General features: G+C 40.8%; 3 protein-coding genes across 5 annotated transcripts; all 3 read left to right on the top strand.

The window, feature by feature from the left end:
- Positions 1-132: 132 nt before the first annotated feature.
- LOC135434942 (mesoderm induction early response protein 1) lies at positions 133-3,034 on the top strand. Of its 2 annotated transcripts, none has more exons than XM_064691755.1 (3): positions 133-1,191; positions 1,316-1,914; positions 2,141-2,323. In XM_064691755.1, the coding sequence occupies exons 1-3, from the start codon at positions 504-506 to the stop codon at positions 2,174-2,176; spliced, it is 1,323 nt and encodes a 440-aa protein (XP_064547825.1). In that variant the 5' UTR covers positions 133-503; the 3' UTR covers positions 2,177-2,323. The 2 variants fall into 2 exon arrangements, with proteins under 2 accessions (XP_064547825.1, XP_064547824.1); XM_064691754.1 differs by having other exon boundaries at positions 136-1,191; positions 2,206-3,034.
- Positions 3,035-4,370: 1,336 nt separating this feature from the next.
- On the top strand, positions 4,371-6,755 carry Coop (Corepressor of Pangolin). The gene is made up of 2 exons (XM_064691811.1): positions 4,371-4,846; positions 5,743-6,755. The coding sequence occupies exons 1-2, from the start codon at positions 4,624-4,626 to the stop codon at positions 6,567-6,569; spliced, it is 1,050 nt and encodes a 349-aa protein (XP_064547881.1). The 5' UTR covers positions 4,371-4,623; the 3' UTR covers positions 6,570-6,755.
- A 1,004-nt stretch (positions 6,756-7,759) lies between these two features.
- wech lies at positions 7,760-15,892 on the top strand. 2 transcript variants are annotated; one of them, XM_064691748.1, is made up of 5 exons: positions 7,760-8,040; positions 11,370-11,686; positions 11,750-13,667; positions 13,734-13,886; positions 13,957-15,892. In XM_064691748.1, exons 2-5 carry the CDS (start codon positions 11,442-11,444, stop codon positions 14,125-14,127), a joined length of 2,487 nt encoding a protein of 828 aa, XP_064547818.1. In that variant the 5' UTR covers positions 7,760-8,040; positions 11,370-11,441; the 3' UTR covers positions 14,128-15,892. The 2 variants fall into 2 exon arrangements, with proteins under 2 accessions (XP_064547818.1, XP_064547817.1); XM_064691747.1 differs by lacking the exon at positions 7,760-8,040 and adding an exon at positions 8,469-8,984.
- The last annotated feature ends 5,574 nt before the right edge of the window (positions 15,893-21,466 follow it).

Genomic DNA, 21,466 nt, shown 5'->3' with positions numbered 1-21,466 from the left:
TTGCGTGTTAACGATGTATCGAATCTCTATATATGAAACCGATATCGATAAATAATGAGCAGCGAAAATAACACTCGATATTTCTGTTAGTAATTTTCAGATAACATTTATTTTGTGTTCTATTAGCGGTCAAAGAAGCAGCCAACACAGCATAAAACTCGTGGTCTACTGTTCCGCTCAAGGCATTCGATAGCAATAAGAAGGTAACAGCTGTTGTGTTAAGACAATGTTATCTGTTAGGAAGTTATTTAAAACATATGTTAATTTCCATTTCGATCGTGTATGAATATTCTGTGTAAATTAGATGATAAATAGATGTGGTTTAGTTTTAGTAATCTGCACTCTATGGCAATTTTCCACATATTTTTTTTTCGAAACCGAGTGTGTGACGGCAGCTCGCGCTGTTAATAACATTTCAGAAAAATGTTAAATTTTTTGGGGTGCCCACATTCGTTAGTGCTCAATCGACTAACAACTAAGCAAGAAGAACAAACAAACTTGCAATGGCGGGACGCGAACTAACAATAACGCCTACCAAGCGGGAGCGCCGCAAATCCCCGGCCACGGGATTCGGCGCGGACAGCAGCAGCACCAGCAGTGCACCACAACCGCCGCCCATGTCGCCCGGGTCTTCCGTTGCGGACACCACATTCGAGCCAACAATTGACATGATGGTGAATGATTTTGACGACGAGGCGACATTGAACGAGGAGGAGGCGCTCGCTGATCTGGAGGCGCACAATGCCGAGGACGAGATAGCCACACTGCGCGAGGAAAGCGAAATGCCCATCGAGCTGCTGCTGGCCAAATACAGCAGCATGACAAATATGGAGCCGGCGACCGTCGCCCGCCCTAGCAGCAGCACCAGCAGCAGCAGCTCGAGGCGACGACGTGCACCCAAGCGACAGCTTGGCCCAGAAGTCGAAGCCACCGGCGCCGCTGAGGAGCCGCCGCCAGCTTGCGCTGAACCGCCAACACATACAGTCGCACCGGGGAGTCCCCTGTTGGATTATGCAACCCTCACGCCACAGTTCCACGAAACCGGCTTGGATACGAATGAAATGCCAGGCGCTTTGCCGCCAGAGCTTACGAAGAAACCGCATCGCTCGCATTTACTTGACCTGTATCCCGAGGAGTCCTTTGAGACCGGCGCACCGCACGCCATGGGCACTGTGGAGGATGTGGAAAGCTGTACGTGCACATATTTTATATTAAATTTTTTGATTTAACTGAGATTAAGGGGGAAGAATTAACCCAGCCAAAGCTGGGTAGTATATGCTACTATCACTTATGTATATTCTAATTCCTTCCTTAGTTACGCCGCTGCAGACGCTCCTTGAGGAGGTGGAGGCCGGGGAGGAGGAGGAGGAGGACAGCGATACCGATTCGGACGATGCGAGAAAAATAATTATGGTCGGACCGAACTATCAAGCCGAAATACCCGAGGGACTATCGCAATATGGCGACATTCTGCCCTACGAGAACGAGGATCAGTTGATTTGGGAGCCGAGCCAGGTCAGCGAGCGTGCCGTAGAGGATTATCTGGCCAAAATACAGGAGACACGCTCCGTGAGCAGCACAGAAGCCGAAGGCGGCGCCGCCGCCGCAGCCGTTCCCACAGAACGGGCTGAAATTGAAGAGTTGCCGGCGGAAGCAACCCCGCCGGAAGCTCCAGCTGCTGCGGCCGTCGCGCCTGCCAGCTCGGACGCGGAGTCGGTGGTCAAGGACAACGAACAGGCGCTGCATTTGCTCGTGCAGTGCGGCTACGACTTCAAGGAGGCGCTGCGCCGCAAGCGAATGAATGTGCTGCCACTCAGCGACACGATGAGCAGCTGGTCGGAGGAGGAGTGCCAGAAGTTCGAGGAGGGCATACAAAAGTTTGGCAAGGACTTCTATCAGATACGACAGAATCAGGTAAACTCCGCGACAGCGCACAGTGGAACGCACACAGAAGCAGACGGGATTAAATTATTAAACAACTTCACAACACTTAACTAAAATTTAAACTTAACGTTAAAGTCGAATATATCGATTACAACATATCGATAAATTTGCGACTGTTTTTAAAGCTCAGTTTGATGATTTTGGATCTTGGTTCGAAATCTAAACTTGATTGTTGTTTTCGATTTTTGCCCACCAGACGAACCACTGTGCGAGGCCACAAACACACACTTAAATGATGAACCCATGCGTGTGTCCTTTCAGGTGCGCACTAGAACCATGCGCGAACTGGTTCAGTTCTATTACCTGTGGAAGAAGAGCGAGCGACGTGATCAGAGCTTTGCCCTAAACGACACAATCGATCACATGGATGTGTTCATAAACGAAGCTGGAAATGGGAACGGAAATGGCAATGGGAATGGCAATGGGAATGGCAATGGAAATGGGAATGGCAGCTGCTCATCGCTAGCCAGCAGCTGCAGCAGCAGCAATGGCCACGGAAACGGAAATGCCGCCATGGAGCTTCCACTGGACAAGGATGCAGCTCTAGTTGCAGCAGCAGCAGGAACAGCAGATGCGACGGCGACGGCATCCCCAAGAAAATCGACAACGAAAAACTATTCGATTATGACCGGTGGCAACGGAGCAGCTGCAGCAACAACAGCTGTTAGCAGTCGGAAGCGCGGCGTCTCCTTTGCCCTCGACGAGGACAACATGGAGCAGGAGAATGGTGTAGAAAGCTTAAGCTAAATGCCAATTGGCCAAAAAAAAAAACAGCAGAGCATTTGAGCCAAAAATGCGCAGGCGCTTCCGACTCAACGATGGCTGCTGCAAAAATAGGGCGTGGCATTCAACAAAATCAACATTCATTATGAAAACATACCTATATACTATATATATATATATAAATATTATGTGTATACAGTGAAAGCTCTCTTGAGCGAACGCTGACGGTTCCAGTTATATTGTCCTCCTTAGTGTAAAATATACATGCATGTATATAAATGTATACATATTTATAGTGTGCAGTTTGTGTAGAATATGTGTCGTTTCATTAATATATATGTTTCTGGAGTCTACCTCTCGTATAAAACTCAGTATTATTCAATATAATTTGCATATACATACATATATAACTATTTGTCCAAATCGTTAAAGAAAGCTGCATTTTTGGCAGTGTTGAAAAACAGCTCAATGAAACCATATTTGTTTTTCACAAAAAAATGAGCGACTTTTGACAAAGCCGAGTAATATTAGCTTATGTGTATGTATGGATGTGTGTGTGTTTATAGTGCTAAAAAGCTCCGCCATACGGCGTACGTGCGAGACTTTCGCCTGAGCCGCAAGCAAGTTGCTTAGACTGAAGTGAGCTGAGTTTTGCTAATCCGTAATACGTGTGATATATAGATATATATGCCTATATAGGCAATATCGCAACTGTAGAGCATATCACAGCTGGTCGAACTCCTGAAAGGATCAAATGTCAAGCGCGGAGCTGTTGCCATTTTGCCAGATAAAATAAACGCGCCAGACAATTCTCATATTCGCCTTTGCTTGCATTTTCGCAAACGCACACACACATATACATACAGGCAGCGGCACGTACACACGAGCATAGAGAACTTAATGGGAGATAGCAGTAAAAAGCAGGGCCAGGCCCAGACGAGCGACGATCGTGCAAAACGAAGTTTTCAGTTGGGGCTTGATTTTCTACTGGTATCGATACCGCATACATACATATGTACATGCAAGTTGTATACACACACACACACGCGCGCAGAGTTACGTGTGTATCAGCTCCTCTGTTCGTTTTACGTTAGCTTCACTGGCGTAGCGTGAACATTTTACGTTTAGGTTCGCTCCATGCCACCACACAGAGCTCCAGCCAACCAGCGGACCGTAGTGAGCAAAAAATCCAGTTTTGTTTAAAAATAAACAAAGCGCAACAACTGGGCACGCTACAGTCCTCAGCGTACAGCATATGTACATATCTGTATATTGGTGTTGGGGGCTGCCAAACAGTTCATCTAGGACTCGCTAGACCCAAGCTAAAAGTAGCTGCGAAAAAAGCTAAAGTCTAGCCGCTGATTACGTATTTGTTTAGTTTAGTTAGTCGCAAGCGAAGGCAGCGCATGTGCGATTCGTTACGGCCCGAAGCTGAAACAGAGTTAACAACCGTAAAGCGTAGAGGAGACAAACGGCGAAACAGCCGTCAAGCGGGCAGCGGAAGCTTTACATCCGGATAATAGTCGCTTGTGCAGCAGCGCGTCGGCCGGTGAGTTCTTCTTCTTGTTTCGAGCAAAGCCTGTCTGCCTGAGCCCTGCCTACGCTCTCCAGCTCACTTGCTTGCTCTCGCTCTGTCTCTCTCTCTCTCTCGCTCTCTATCTCTGTTGATTGTTCGCTTTTCGTTGCGCCTTCGCCGCAGCCAAAAGGCACGTAAACTGGTTGCGTCGTCGTCGTCGTCGTCGTCGCTGTCTTCGCCGTTGTTGCCCGTACGCCGTTGTCGTCGTCGTGGTCGGCGTGGCGTGCCCGTAGTTTTTTCTTTTTTTTGTTGTCTGTTTTTCTGTGCTGCGCTCTTTTAGTCTTGGTGTAGCGCTTGAGCTGCGCGAGTCGGACCTTCAGACGGATCAAGCGACAACCTCAGCCGTCATCATAGTCATCATCATCATCATCATCATCATCATGAGCATGGAGCTGGCTTACAATGCGTCATCGGCGTCAACCTCGCCGTCCGTCTCCTTTGGCTTCACCAACACCGCCAAGCTGCCCATCGAAACGGTGAAGCGTCTCATTGCGGCCGTTTCACGTCGTCCAGTGCTCTGGTTGCGAAACAATGCGAGCGGCCAGAAGCGCAGCGATATTACGCCCATTTGGTTCGATGTCGGCAAGGATGTTAATTTGCCAGGTGAGTGCCAGCAGCAGCAGCAGCTGCAGCTTTCTGATTGTAAGGCGTATAAGCCACATGCATGTAAAAGTATGTGCATATAGCATGTGTTTTGCTTGTGTGTGTGCATGTGCACAGTGCGCATTCAATAAGACGATACCAAACACGCAATAGTAAGCTTAAAGCTTAGCTCGCCTAGCTGTTAATTAAATATAGGCCTTAAAAGCCCAATTAGCATGTGCACAGTGCGCATTCAATAAGACGAAATAATAAGACACAAAAATAAGCTTAAAGCTCACGCTAAACACGTGAAGCTTCGCTCGCCGAGCTTTTTATTAAACATAAGCCTTAAAAGGCCATTTAGCATATCTAACTGCGTAGTGTATATTCAATGGCTGAAATCCATTAATAAGCACAGCTGATCTAGAAGCTTTAAGCTTAACTTAAAAGCACAAAGCTTGATTTGCATAGCTTTTGTGCTTAGTTTTCCGGCACATAGATTTTTTAATCCTTAATAGCTAAAGTCTATTTGATTTGAATGGATTAAATCTGTATAATATAATCCTGGTAAGCTTTAAGCTCAAAATAATCATGAAAAGCTGAACGGGGAAAGCTTTGAAATCTTATTTCTAAATATATAGGCATAGAGAAAATGGAGCTTAGAAAAAATATAATTTTTCGCACATATTAATTCGAACTAAAATTTCTTTATTCGCGAACGCTTACTGTATTAAATATTCAATCTGTCAGTTCGCCTTAGCGTGTACACACTGTATGTGCATTACGATGCATTGCGGTTTTCTTGTGGGGCCACAAACACAGCTCGACACGCCATTTCGATCAGACATCTGTGCACTCGCACCTAATACAAAGCAATTGATCATCTTCTTCTTCTTGTTCTTTCTCGCTGGCCGCAGCTGACGTCTGCCGTGTGAAGTGGGGACACCTGCGCGACAATTTCCGCAAGGTCTACATACGAAACAATCTGTCGAACGAGTCGCCCTCCTCGTGGCGCTTCTACAACGATATGCGCTTCATGGAGCATGCGGTGCATGAGAATATCTTGAGGCAGGCGCGCACGCGCGGCAACAGCAAGAAGCATCCGCCGGGACATTGGACGGAGAACAATAATCTGATACTGGACGATAGCAGCGGTAAATATGATGAGCCCATTGTGGCCACCGAGCCGATCTGTGAGCTGAGCGACAGCTACGATTCGGAGCTGCATCAGCCCAGTTTCTCGGACATCAGCTCGTTCTTCGAGGACAGGGACTGCAAGCGGGTGAAGCTGGAGCTGAGCAACGGCGATGCGCACAGCCAGCGGGATGAGGAGCTGAACGATGATGATTTCGACGAGGATGCCGCGTCCGAGAACGAAGAGGAGCACCATAAACACGGCACGCCCGATCCCAGCGTCTTTACCATCGAAGTGCTCGACGATGATGAGGAAATGGCTCAGCCCATGTCCAAAGCCAAATCGAGCCGGTCCAATGGCGGCAGCATCAAAAGCGAGGCGGATGTTAAGCCACAATCGCAGCCGGGCGCAAACGATTTGCCCTTCAAGTACATCAGCATGGATGCGTCCACCAATACGGAGCCAAATGGCGCCGATGCGCAGGACGATGCGGATCGCATGTTTCTGCTCAGCCTGATGCCATTCCTGCAGCGCTTGGATGAGCGTCGCAAGCTGCGCGTCCGCCAGAAACTGCAAAACGTTCTGATCGAGGAACTGGAGTTTGGCTGATGATCAGCTCCCTAATATATGCCTAGTTATACGATATACATATAGTACATTATAAGCTTAGCTTACAGTATTAAAATACATAAGTATGCGACTGAAAACACACACATACAAACACACACATTACATAGAATGTAATCAGTTATTCACCTAGAATGAATAAAATACAGTAAAAACTCTACTAACGAACAGCTGCATTCAGTGTGCAATGATTTTTAACTACACTTAATGCCAAAAGCTCCTTTGATCGCTTGCCAACACTGTCTTTTAATCCGTTGAAAAGGCCGTTCTTTAGGTTAAGATTTAAAATAAAACGGCTCCTAAAACAATCGACCGTTTTCAACACTTGTTAAGCAGAGCATAAATTAATTTACGTATGTGAACACTATTTACATATGTATATGTATGTATGAGTGTATGCATATGTAAAAAAGCGACATATCTTTCAAGCAGCTCCATCAGAAAACAACTCGAGCTGTAGATAAATTATAGAGCTTTTACTGTACATAAATGTGTAGCTGTTGAACACGAAAAACGACGCATAGTGTAATTAGTTTTGTAAAGGACGCCTGGCATCGTTTACCTGTACTATGGGCTGCGCACCTGCGCTCTACCTGAGCCTGTCTGAAATTCCATGAACCCGCCCGGTCGTAGATGCTGCTGATGCGCGCTGGGCCAAACAGCCGAAATGGTTTCAATTGAATTTTGAAGCCAGCGATCACGAAATTTTTGTCAGTGCAAGGCAAGAGATGAAAACAAGTTCCTTAAGGGTGTTGTTTCTGGCGACAACAACAATAACAACAACAAACCAAGCTGGCGGGCAGCGGGCAACAACAACGACAACAAATGCGCGCCACCACCGGCCATATTTTCGCGCCACCGCCACATGCGCCGTTAATGTGCTCGCTCTCTCACGCTCTTTTCCATTGGCTCTCTTTGTGTGTCAGCACAATAAAATAGATGCTAAGGCGACATATGAATGCTCTATAAATGTACATGCTATAGGGTTTTGCGTTGTTTCCAACAGATAATTAACTTCAGTAAGTTTGTATGCTAAACTCATTAGATGATAACATAAACTGTCTTTGGCTAAAAACTTATAACAGATGCTGAGCTGTTAGTTTACAGAGTCGCTGACAAAACGCACGAGCAAGCGTCATATGGTCGAGCTGAAGGAAGTGTGCAATAACAAAAAAATAACAAGCCAAAGGGGCAGCAGAAGCGTTGTCGGCGCATGAACGTGCATCCAGTTTCATGTTTAAATGCGTGCGTGAAGGTTGAATATTTCGAGAGTGCAAAAAGGAGCCCTGGTCAGCCCCAGCGTAGCAAAACCACGAGAAGTGGGTCAAAATTATTCGAAAAACACTAAGCAAAACAACGCACTAGTCATGAATGGTTAAAAGCATAGCACACACGCACACAAATACGCGCGTCTAAAATCTAAAACACGCACAGCTTACAACACTGTTGAAAAGTATGTTTATAATTTAGAAATAAAAAGTGCATGTTATTGATGGCAAGCAGGGCGCATTTCGATTGCATTTCTTTGCCGCATAAGTGAAAATAAATAGAAGATAAAACAAGCGCACACACTCACGCGCACACCCATGCACATACATACATATAATTGTAAAATGTGCGCGTGCATGTGAACAATACATACAACGCATAAGTATACCCATGCGATAGGGAGAGAGCGAGCGCAATTCAGTGAGTGAGTGAATGAGTGCGAGTGAGCGCCAGTGAGACAGACGACAGCAGCGCACGGCAAATATCCAAAGAGCGAGCCCAACATTGGAGCGCGCGCGCACGCAAACATCAAAATCAAAAACTGACTGTGAGATACATTTGGGTTTATTTTATTTTTTGTTTAGCTACATAGATGATGAGCAAGCGCAGCAATAACAACAACAACAACAGAACAGAACAGAACAGAAGAAGCAACACTCATACAAACACACACACACACACACAGTTACACAGATACATTCGTGTATACATGAGCGAGGAGGCATGATTATTATGTTGTGTTTTTAGTCGAATGTATCTTTTAGTCGGGCAAAGGAATACACGAATGTCGGAGTCGAAACGGGCCACAAACGTATTACGCATGAGATCTCTTGGTCTTTGGTGGTACTACATACTATAAAAGAATCTCGCATTTTCCGAAACGCACGATAAAAACCTAAATAAAATAAACTTCAAACGTAAATCAATAAACTTATACGCAAAATAATCAAAAAGAACATTGCAAAAAAACACAAATATACATATGTATGTGTATAAACAAACTAAACGGTAAAGTTTAAAATATTAAAAACAACAACAACAACGATATTTTCTGCGAGGCGACGCCACTTTTGACATCCCATTGAAAGTGTGCAGTTGCGAGCGGCTTGCATGAGGCTGCTAAAAAAGGTGTGTAGCAAAAAAAAAAAAAATCATTCATTAACGAACAACGAAACAAAAACAAAAATGGGCGAAGAAGTTAAGAACGGTTTTTGGCCAGTGTTAAACAACAATTCGCTGAAAGTGAGCCCAATTATTGATTGGGTGACAAAATTTGAAGATTTTGCAATTATATATTGAGATTTTTTATGCCGTTTGTATGTATCGCGCGCACACACATACACTCACGCACACACACACACACATGCATATATGTATACCACCTAGAAACTTGTATAAATACAACCCTCATCCCTTGCCGTTTTTGCGTCTTTGCTTGCACGTATTCCAAACACACACACACGCACACACACATGCATACATATGTATACGGTTTGTGTATGTGTGCGTATACAAATGCAAAAGGACTTTAACTTCTTGGTTCGTGTTCTTTTTTTTTTTTACAACAACGTTTTGAGACACAGACTGTTTCAATAGAAATGTTCAAGGGTGACAAGGGTAGTTTCTGCACAGTGTCTACACGGCCCAAAATCAAGAAGTGCATCGTTTCTGAGGCGTTGCACACGCACATATATACATACACACACACACATATGTATATTCAAAGGTAGAGAGAGAGAGAGCGAGGGAGAGCAAAGGTAGAGATGGAGAGTTTTTTCGGACCAAAAGATTTATTTTGTTTTGAAACTAGATTATTCTGGACTCCTGCAAGATACAGTAAAGCCACGCTAAAGCGCACAGATAATTACAAGAGAACAGTAAATAATAAATTGATTAGTTTTCTATTCATTTCTATTTCGTTTTGTTCTTTTGATTGTGAACTTAATCATTCACCAGATTCATTTTATGCTTTCGTTCAGTTCATTTAAATGAACCGTTCATTCGATGTTATTCAGAACGAAAAAAAAACAGTTCACAATAGGCAGCGTTCACTGTGGCAACTTCCAAGCCAGCAGCAGTTATTTAAATTAATTAGCTTTGAACACAAGAGTTAAATGTTAAACAAGTTTTTAAACGAATTTTCTTTGAGTGTAGCCTGTGTCTGCGTTTGTTGTTGTTGCTGTTGTTGTTGTTGTTGTGAGAGGGGATGAAAGTCGGTCGGCCGTTGGGCGTATGTCGCTCCATCTTGAAGATGGCAACCAGTTTTGTTTTTTTTTTTTTTGACATAGCCCAAACGCATTCGAGGTAACACGAAATCAGCCAGAACCTGACGCCCTGGGGTTGGGGGGCGCCCAATGGGGGTGGTTTAGCGTTATCTAGAATGTCCTATAAATAGACATTTTCTGGTGCGTAGTTTTTTTTTTGAAATTTGTGGGTCACAGAACCCTCCAAGTACAGCCAGCCAGAATTGGATTGGAAAATGCATCAAAAAATTTTAATTTGACTTAATTTTTTTATCGTTTATTAACCAATGGGGTTTTTCCGAGTTTTTTATGGGAATGAGGGTAGGGATAACTAGCAGAAACTTTTTTTCTTTTAATTATTTTTTGGTATATTATAATAAATAAATAATTTTTTTATATTTATTTATATTTTTTCATTTATTATAATAAATATATAATCTTTTTAAATTTTTTTTTATATATTTTTATATATTATAATAATTCTATTAATTATATTATCTTAAGGATCATGCTGACTTATGATCTATTTCTCTTCACGGGATTTCTAACCCTTAACTTCCTTGACTATCTTTAAAAAAAAACTCCTAAAATTAATTGAGAAATCAGGATCTTCCTCTTATATTTAACTAGACAAAATTTGTGATAGGGAAATATTAGCTCTCATATCATCAATTTTCTGGAAAACGTAAGAAGTAGACATTTTGCAGATCGAATCCAGCGTTAGCTTGTTTTTATCGATAGGCAGCGCGCCATTTTATAGGCGATCCTTAAGGGGAATCAGTGTCATAAATTTAAAGCGTAAATGCTGCGTGCCAAATGCCAAGATCAGCCCGAGCCCAAACCCGAGCCTGAGCCCAAACCCGAGCCTGAGGTTATTTCCGTGAAACAAATTTGACCTGCTGCCTAAAAATTCGGGTCGTCTTCGCGTTTTTCCTTAAGGGATCAGCGAGCGCGCAGGGAACAATGGACGACGACGACGAGGTTTTTCCCCGACACATTTTCCGCTACCTACTCGACACAGAAATGCAGCTGCCGACCCGAGAGAGAGAGAGATCGATGGACTACTTAATGCACAGCGGATGCTTGGTCATAAGTTAGTTAGCTGCCTACACGGCGTCTGTCAACCTCGCGTCTCTGCCTCGTCTCAGCCTAAAATTGACCACGGCGCGTTCCAAACGCAGCTACAAAATTGAATAACAATAATAATTAATTAATAAGCAGCCTGCTACAGAGACGTCATTTGCTTAACGATTAATTCATTAATTTGCAGCTTGAGAGTGTCTCGTTGACTGCCAAGAAGGGCCACGCCTACAACTCGTGATCTCAATACTCAACTTTTCTTATGATGGAACTCTTGTCAAACAATCAGGTTCCCCAACAAATGTCCAGCAGCAATGCGCCCAGCGCCGTCGCCGCCGCCGTCGCCGCGGGCGGAGGAGGAGCCAATGCCAGCGTTGGCAGCGGCAGCGGCAGCATCAGCAGCAATGCCAGCAACTCATCGGAGCGCCTGCTGGCCGGCATACTGGAATCATTTCCCGCCTGGGATCTCAATGTCGGACTGCTGCCCAACGTGGGCCAAGTCAACGGGTGAGCATTTCAGATCAATCCCAAAAGATACCTTGCTAATTCCGTTTCTCTCTCGCCGCACAGCTCGCCGCCACGCACGGACTTCTTTATCAACAACTTTCTGGGCGGCCTGGACACGCACGGCGATTTCAGCATGGTGGGCGCCATTGGCAGCGGCGCCACGCGCCATTCAAAAATGTCACCGGAATCGTCAAACAACTCGAGCATCAGCTGCGGCTGGTGCGAGGTGAGCGCCTCGATACGCTGCCTGGAGTGCAACGAGTTCATGTGCAACGATTGCCTGCGCGAGCATCGCAACAGTCCATTATCCTCGAATCATTCGATAGTCTCGCTGCCGACACCGATTGGCGCCTCACCCACCGGCGGCAGCTCGGCGAATGCCCAAACCCCAACGAGCAGCAATTTCATCTGTGACATTCACAACGAGATGTTGCGCTATGTGTGCGATTATTGCCGGAAGCTAGTCTGTCAGTTTTGTACGCTGCACGAGCACAAGGAGCACAGCTATGCGTCCATACAGAACTTTATGGTCGGGTCCAAGGAGAAGCTCGAGGGCGCCATCGAGAGCAGCCAGGTGGGCACACGGTGCATCAAGAGCAGCATCGACAAGGCGCTCGCCTTTATCCGGCTCATCGAGCGCAATTGCAGCGAGCTGAGCGATAATATACGCAAGGCGTTCCGCCAGTTCATCATTGCCATCGAGGATCGCGAGCGTTTCCTATTAGATTTCGTCGAGAAACTGCGTCAGCGCCGACTCGCCATACTGCACGATCAGATGGCGGGCCTGAAGTCCGCCCTGGCCGGCCTCTCCGAGACGTCCGATATGCTGAGCAAGGTGGCGGATAATGCGTGCAGCATGGATCAGATCGAGATAGCCATGAAGCTGACCAATGGCCAGCGTCAGATGGAACAGTTTGCGGGCATCTATAAGGATCTGCAGCCGAAACAGGAGGTGTTCGCCTTTGCGCCGCCCGACTACAGCCTGCTACAGGACATACGCAACCAGGGCGGCGTCATTCTGGTGGACGACAAAAACATGCCCATTGTGTCCAGCAGCAATGGCATTGTCGCCGCCAGCAATGTGGTCAGCGCGCCCGCCGTCGCCGTCGCGGGCATCGACATGGCCTTCGGCCTGAACAGCATGGCCAGCACGGCCGGACCACTGAGCGTGGTCGCCTCCAGCACAGCGGCGGCGGTTCGGCGTCCGCTGCTGCGCGACAATAGCTTTCGCATACCCTCGCCCATCATGCAGCCGGTGCGCGGCGGCAGCGCCTGCGGCATGTCCAGCGCTGCCCTCGACTGGGAGCTGAACGGGCTGCGCAGCTCGCCCGGCTTGCACTTCAGTGCGCCGCGCACAACCCAAGCGATACCCGGCTGCATGGATTTGGTTAAGGTGCGCAATTCGAATGCTTTGTCGCTGTCCTTTGCCACCGAGGGCCATGAGGACGGGCAGGTGAGCCGGCCGTGGGGCCTGTGCGTCGACAAGATGGGGCACGTTCTAGTCTCGGACAGGCGCAACAATCGTGTCCAGGTCTTCAATCCGGACGGTTCGCTCAAGTTCAAGTTCGGACGCAAGGGCGTCGGCAACGGCGAATTCGATCTGCCCGCCGGCATCTGTGTGGACGTCGATAATCGCATCATTGTCGTGGACAAGGATAATCATCGCGTTCAGATCTTCACCGCAAGCGGCGTCTTTCTGCTCAAATTCGGCAGCTACGGCAAGGAATACGGCCAGTTTCAGTATCCCTGGGATGTTGCCGTCAATTCGCGCCGTCAAATTGTCGTCACAGATTCGCGCAATCATCGCATCCAGCAATTCGATTCCGAGGGACGCTTCATCCGGCAGATCGTCTTCGATAACCATGGCCAGACCAAAGGGATTGCCTCGCCGCGCGGCGTCTGCTACACGCCCACGGGCAACATAATTGTGTCCGACTTTGACAACCATTGCCTCTATCTGATCGATCCGGACATCAATGATGTAGGCTCCTCCACTCCAAATATCTCTGCTTAACCCCAACTAATGCGAGATTTCTTTGCTTTCCAGATACTTTCTGTCAAGGGCCATGAGGGCTCCGGGTTCCATGAGTTCAATCGGCCCTCGGGCCTGTGCTGCGATGACGAGGGCCGCATTATAGTCGCCGATTCAAAGAATCAACGCATACTCGTCTTTAATCAGAATCTAGACTTTATGTGGGATGTAAGTACAGCTCGCGCAGCTGGCCAAGATCAAAGACTCACCTTCTCTCTCTCTCTCTCTCTCTCTCCAGATCGAGGTGCGTCCATCGATAAATCCGCTAATGCCGCCGACGCTGGATGAAAAGGATCGCACCTGCGATGTGGCTCTGATGCCGGATGGACGCATCGTATTCCTCATAGAGCTGTCGCCGGACTCCAAGGAAGGGTCTAACCCTTACAAGCGGTTTGTGCACGTATTCTAAATTAGTTTATAAACAAAAAAAACGGACAACAGATCAAAGAGACAGACGACGTTTTTTTTTTTAGACCATTTACAAGCGCTAAAATGTTTAGCAAAGCAAATCCAAAAGAAAAAACAAACAAACAAAAAACGGCATTAAAATTAGTAAAAATTTTTAGCATAAGTGCTACAACGATTACCTCGATAATGCTTAAGAGTTATTAAACACGGTTACGATTTGGTAATTTACACACAAACACACACACACAAACACACACACACATATATATTTAGCGAATATACAAGAAACAAGCAACAACCCGAACAAGATTTAACTAAACTAAAGCAAGATACCAACAAAACAGTAGAATTTTTAGGCTTGAGAACCTAACCTCGAAAAAAAAACAAAAAAAACCTAACCTAGAAAAAAGGAAGGAGAACCTAACCTAGAAATAACGAAGGCGAACCTAACCTAGAAACAAAACGAAGGCGAACCTAACCTAGAAACAAAACGAAGGCGAACCTAACCTAGAAAAAGAAAGAAAATTCTTATAAAGTAGAGGAGGTCACAATAAGTACTAGTTGAAAATATAATTACCTGTTAGTTAGACTGAGAGTGTGGGGCAGTTATCTAGCTGGAAGTTGTTGGGTTCGAGCGATCTTTGGTATGGGATTTGGTTTTTTTAGTTAAATTCTATTCATTACTCAATAATATATGATTCACTTTCGTTCCGGCTTAGTTGCTTTTCAATTTTAATATTGTGTAAAGGATTTATTATTATTATTATTATTTTTTTTAAATATTGTTTATTACAACTAATTTCTTATAATTGAGACTGAGTAAGTGAGAGTATGAAACTTTGTAAAAGGTAAAGATTACGAAAAAAAAAAAAAAACTAAGTAACTAAAAACTTAACACATAAATGGTAATTATAAATATTAAACAAATGAAAAACCCGCTGACTTTTGGTTGAACTCTTAACGAAGACTGATTAAAAAAAAAAAAAAAAAAACAGAAACAAAAACTAACGGCAATTGTGGAGCCAATTGAACACCATATATGGTGAGGCCAAAAACAAAAATTGCAATGACATTGATAACGTAACGTAACTTAAAAACCTAGCTATATACGATATACGATATACTATATACGATATACGATATATATACGATATATATATATATGTCTATATGTGTATATAACTCTGCAGAAAAACAGTCACACATCAATTCATAATATTTGGGGGCATAGCTTAAACCGAGTTTAACTGAAATACACACACACACACGCACACCCCTACACACACACACACACACACACACGCACATTGCATCACCTAGAAACGTTTTACTTTACAATTATTCTCATTACTTTTATTACTATTATTACAACAATTAGTGAGTGGAGAGAGTGGAGAGAGCGGAGAGGAGTGGAGAGTTTTATCATAATTTTTGACTTGAATGTGTTCATTAGCATTTAGTAGAGATCTTAAAATCGAGCGTGGCATAGTTAAAACTTTAAATTGAGAAACATATGAAACAAAAAATAAACGCCGAGCGCGTATTGAATACATATTTAGGTGACATGTTCCTCGCAAGAAATATAAAAAAAAAACAAAAAAAAAACAAATACAATACATATATATTAGCCGAATTTTGACAGCCAGTCAGTTGCACTAACTGACAGTTAAACGGAACAACAACAACTGACTAAACTGCTTAACGTAGCTGTAGACTGGAAAAAACAAAACAAAAACAAAAACAAAATATAATCATGTATTAGCCAACTAGTTATGTTTTTTTCTCTCTCTATATATATATATATTCTTAATTATTTAATTTCGTTTGATTGTCGAAGTCTCGTATTTGTTGTGCTTAACTTGAGCTAAAACTCCTTCCATGTCTAAAAAGCAACACGCATAAAATGCGCAAAACTAACAACAACAACAAAAATACATAATTAAATCAAATACAATATAAAGCATAAATGCACACACATATATGTATATATATGTATGTGTATATATATCTGTATAATAGCCCGTAGTTATATACAAACAAGTCGTACTTAGTGTTAAAAGTGACCGTATCGTAAAACTTAAGAGCTAACGTTTTTTTTTTATTCAAATTTTTAACTTAGCCAGGCGAGCTACACACACACACACATACACACATACATATATGATTTCTTGTAATTGCCGTAAACTCATAAACAAATCATACACACACACACGCACACGCACACTAACTTAGCCAGGCGAGCTACACACACACACACACATACATACATATATGATTTCTTGTAATTGCCGTAAACTCATAAACAAATCATACACACACACACGCACACGCACACTAACTTAGCCAGGCGAGCTACACACACACACACACATACATACATATATGATTTCTTGTAATTGCCATAAACTCATAAAGAAATCATACACACACACACACGCACACACACACGCACACACTTATATACCTTAGAGCGCCGTTCATTTTTTGTGATTTCTGGTCAGAAACCAGATCAAAACATTTCCTCAAATTTTGCAAACCAAAAAGAAAACCATACACAAAAAAAAAAAATATATATATATATATGCATATATATCTATATATATATATATATCATATATGAGACATATGAGAAATGCCATATTTTACTAATATTTCTACATGTGTGAGATTTACTAAGAATAATATAAAAACGAAAAAAAACAAAACAAAACAAAACAAAAAGCAAATACTAAAATCATTACAAATGAGCGCCGTTTTCTAAAAGCCACAGTTTTGAAATTGTGTAAAAAATAAATAAATGCTAAACCAAGATTGAGATTTAAGTGTACTACCGAATGCCATAATTAAAAATAAAAAGCATTTAAACACACACACACACACACACACACACAAGCAAACAAACATATAAATGTATATCTAAAGTTTAAAGTTTATTAATGTACGTTAAACACAAACTGAAAGTCATGAACAATTTGCCAAAGGCTTAAGAATCAAAAACAAAAACAAAATATAACTAAAATCAATTTAGAATCATGAATATCATACACACACACACACACACACACACACTCACACAGCTACGCATTCAAATAGTTAATTAAACATTTACATACCAAAAATTTCAATGCAAGCAGGTATTTTTTTTTTAATTTCACATATACATACATACATGCATAGATATGTAAAGAGAAAAAATCCCAAAAAAATTGCCCACATTTACGTGTAGAGCAGAAGAAGTAGAAGAAGAAGAGGAAGAAACAACATATAACTAAATGCTCATAAACAAGTAGCTTAATTAACGAGAACTAAAACGAATCCAAAACTTAAATCAGGTATTCAATTTTTTGTCATACTTACATATGCATATACATATATACACACACACACATGTATATATATATATATATGTGTATTTAGTTATAAGCCAACTAAATGACTAAAACAACTAAATGAACGTGAAAATAATTTTCCCAAAAAAAATACGAAAAAAAAACCTATTTATAAATCAAATTTTTATAACATGTCGATTAACGATGCAAAAGAAAAGAAAAATAACTGAATTCTTATATCAAAATACAATTTTGACTAAAATTTTATATGACAAGAATTCAAGAAATACGAAATAAAAACCCAACTACATGCATACATACATACATACATACATGTATATATATGTATATGTATTCAACACAAACCATTTAGCATTTAAAATATATCGATTCCAAAACGAAGAGCGCATATTTCATTTTGGGCAAATACGTACACACACATACATATACAATTAAACATAGGCATGCATATACATACATACATACTAACATACATTTATGTAATAATTATGGAGCAATTGAGTACAAAACGAGTACAAATTTAAATTTAAGCATTCAAAACATCAGAATTAAAAAAAAAAACACGCACTAAAAAAAAATACAAAAAAAAAAATTCAAAAAAAAAAAAAAGAAGAAACCCCTAAAAAAATATTTGTAGGCCAGCTACTGGTTTCGCATATACATATAGCTGTAATGAATACTACATATAGGCATCTATACATACATACATACATACATATATACATATATACATCTAGTGTATCAAAATAGTCTAACTGCGAATTGTATATTTGCAACAGACACCGACTCAAATGCTTGGTTCATCTAATGGCGACTTAAATGCTGAACAAATTGTATTCATACTACTTACATAAATACATACGATAGCGACATACATACATATATATAAAATGATATATATATATATATATATATATAAATACTTACTACTACGTACGCAACTACACATACATAAATAGTGCATAACTAATTACTACTATACTCTGTACGAAAGAAATTACCAAAACAAAACCAAAACCAAAACAAAGAGCATGATGAGAGCAGTGTTGCCAAGTCGTCTAATTGCGGCTTATTTTTGATTCGTCGGCCGAGAAGCAGTTGAAAATGTAGCTATTTTTCATTTGGCAACACTGGATGAAACTCTCCTTCTATGATTTGCATTTCATCGATTTCACAATTTTGGCATCAATTTAGATACATAGGCGAAAAAAATATTCATCAATTTACATATATATATATTTACATAGCAGAAGCATTGTACTAGGTACACACAAGTATTACATTACAATACATATATACATACATAATATAAGTACATTAATGAAATTAAATTACATTCAATTGAGATGGATGCAAATGCGCTCCTACATCCAGGCGACAAATTATAACAATAACGAGTTGCAGTTAAAAATTGTAATTGTGTAATAGTGTGGAAAGCAACAAAAAACAAACAACAACAACAACAACAAAAAATTCTACAATACTTAAATTGTAATTTTTCTATATACATGCATACCATAATAATATATATATTTATATATATATATTATATATATGTATATATATATATTGATGTGGGACAAGAATAAGAGTATATTTTATACGATAAACAAATTTTATAACATATTTAAATAATAAATTATACACTAATAAAATAATTTCGATGTTTTACTTTATTTAAATAAAAAAAAATGTTCTTAACTACGTTTTCTTTGTAAGATCTTCAACGACTTCAAAGAGGAAAAATTCGCCTACCAAAATTTCAAATTGTCATAAGTTATTTAAAAATCAACCGATTTTCATGGAGAATAGCATTTTGTGTTTAGTTTAATCTCTTCTATGCATTGGCTTTTCAATTGGATAGCAATATTTTTAGTCGAAATTTGTCTAAACTAAAATTTTTGTGGGGTGGGTCAAAATTTCAAACTATCATAACTTGGTGAAAACTTATCCGATTTTCATTAGGATTGACTTTTTGTGCATGTTTAAGTTTCTAGTTTGATTTGGCATTTAAAATTTGCTAATTAAAATTCATCATTCAAAAAATTTTACTATAAATTATACCATCCGAGATCCTGGAACCACATCTTAGACTTCCATAACTAACGTCAAATTTTGAATGATTTTCATAAGTAAAGACATTTTGATTTACCATTTTTTAATTAATTTAAACTTGGTATTTCTCGAGTTAAGCCCATTTTGTGTGTTCGCCTAAGGTTATGCTTCGAAAATCTGAAGAGTTAAGAGCTCAAAGAATTCTTATAAAGAAATTTTTTTTGAAATACATCTTGGATTATAAGTATTATAGAAGATATTCATGAAATGTTTATTATAATTTCTGAAGATAAAAGTATCGTATTTGTAAAATGGAGTTTATATATATTATATGAAGTATATGGAGTATATATATATGGACAGACTCTGCGATAATATTGTAGGTAATTGCAGCTCGAGTATCTAGACTAGATTGCTTTATTTTTTATTGGCCGTCTCGCAATTAACCGGAGCTTTGGCATCGCGTGACTTTTGGGCCAAATTAACAAATACGGACGGGCTAATGGAGTAATCTTAAACACGTACCACATATTAACGAAAGTCCAGTCACAATTAGATCTGTTTAGTTATATATATGCAAGCATATTATTAAAGTAATTAGACGGCGATAAACCTGTCGCGTTGTTTGACAATCTAACTGCGGCTCGAAGTCTGATCTTCATGGTCAGGGTCCGCTGCGGGTTTCGAGTAGATACTTCAGAAAAAATAAAAATAAAAAAATACAATTTTCAAGCGTCTTTCAATAACCGGTTCGCGCGCCGTCAACAGCTGTTTTGGGGGAAAAGTAAACAAATCATCTATAGGAGATCTTTTGCTAGTTTATTCAGAGGCGGAGCAGAGCTCAATTAGCATCAACCTTTGCGGACTAGGTGGTTTTCTGAATACCCTTTCCTAGGGTATGAGTCTTAATCTATTATTTAATGTATTTGAATAGCCTATATATTAAACATTAAAGTGCTTAAAACAAGGCTCATTTTGTTTTTAAATATTCTTTAATTAATTTTCCAAATTGAATATGGGCTTCATTTAGTTTTTGAATATTCTTAAATTAAGACAAACTTAATTTAAAAAATTTAATAAAACAAAAAATTTTTTTTTTTCTTTAACTATTCTTAAATCAAGTTATACTTTATCTTAAATTTAGAAGGTTTTTTTTGGTTTTTAATATTCTTAAATTTAGTTAAACTTAACTTTAAAAACTTGAATCAAGTTCTTCTACAAGAATGTGCATAATTCAAATAAGCTTAAAATAATCGCAATGGAAATTTATAAATTCTTTATTTAAGTACATTTTGAGATGAATTCAGTTCTTCAAATAAGATTTTGAGCTCAGCTCCAAAAATGCCAAAATTGAAACGATTTTGATTGTGTTTGGGCAAGTCTCTGTAAATATATTTAAGTAAGGATATTTAGCTTTCGATCTTCTCAAAGATTTTTTTAAATTTTTTATTTACTCTTTTTATTTTTTGAATGTTAATGTGCAAAGTTTGTTAAAAATAGCCGCGCGACCGGGAGCTCATCAATCACGCACGCTAGTTAGTTTTTTTTTTGGCAGAATATTTGTTTATTTTTTAGCTTTAAATTGCTAAAAAAAAAAAAAAACCGCCGAAACTAGAGTCTTACCAAAATGAAAAAATGCATTTCAAAATCAGCCGGGCTTGTTAAAAAATGTCTGATTACAGCAATTAGGCAAAATTAAACTGGAATAACGCCATAACTCGGAGCTAAAAACAACAACAAAAATTGACAAAATTGAAAGCGAAATATATATAGAAAAAAAAAAAACTAGCCAAACCCGAGCCTAACACATAGCGTAAGCCGGCCGTTTGGCCGGATTCGAGCCGCAGACGTGTTTCGAACGTTGGCCCGTCAGGTGAATCTATTCCAATTAACTGTACGACGAACAGGCGCACATAATATCTCCACACTTTGGGT

The sequence above is a fragment of the Drosophila montana genome, unplaced genomic scaffold (genome assembly GCF_035044405.1).
Source record: "Drosophila montana isolate Dmon_TW-CO22-7 unplaced genomic scaffold, ASM3504440v1 contig_3468_1, whole genome shotgun sequence".
Taxonomy (NCBI): Eukaryota; Metazoa; Arthropoda; class Insecta; order Diptera; family Drosophilidae; genus Drosophila; species Drosophila montana.
This window is presented reverse-complemented; position numbering and strand designations above follow the sequence as displayed.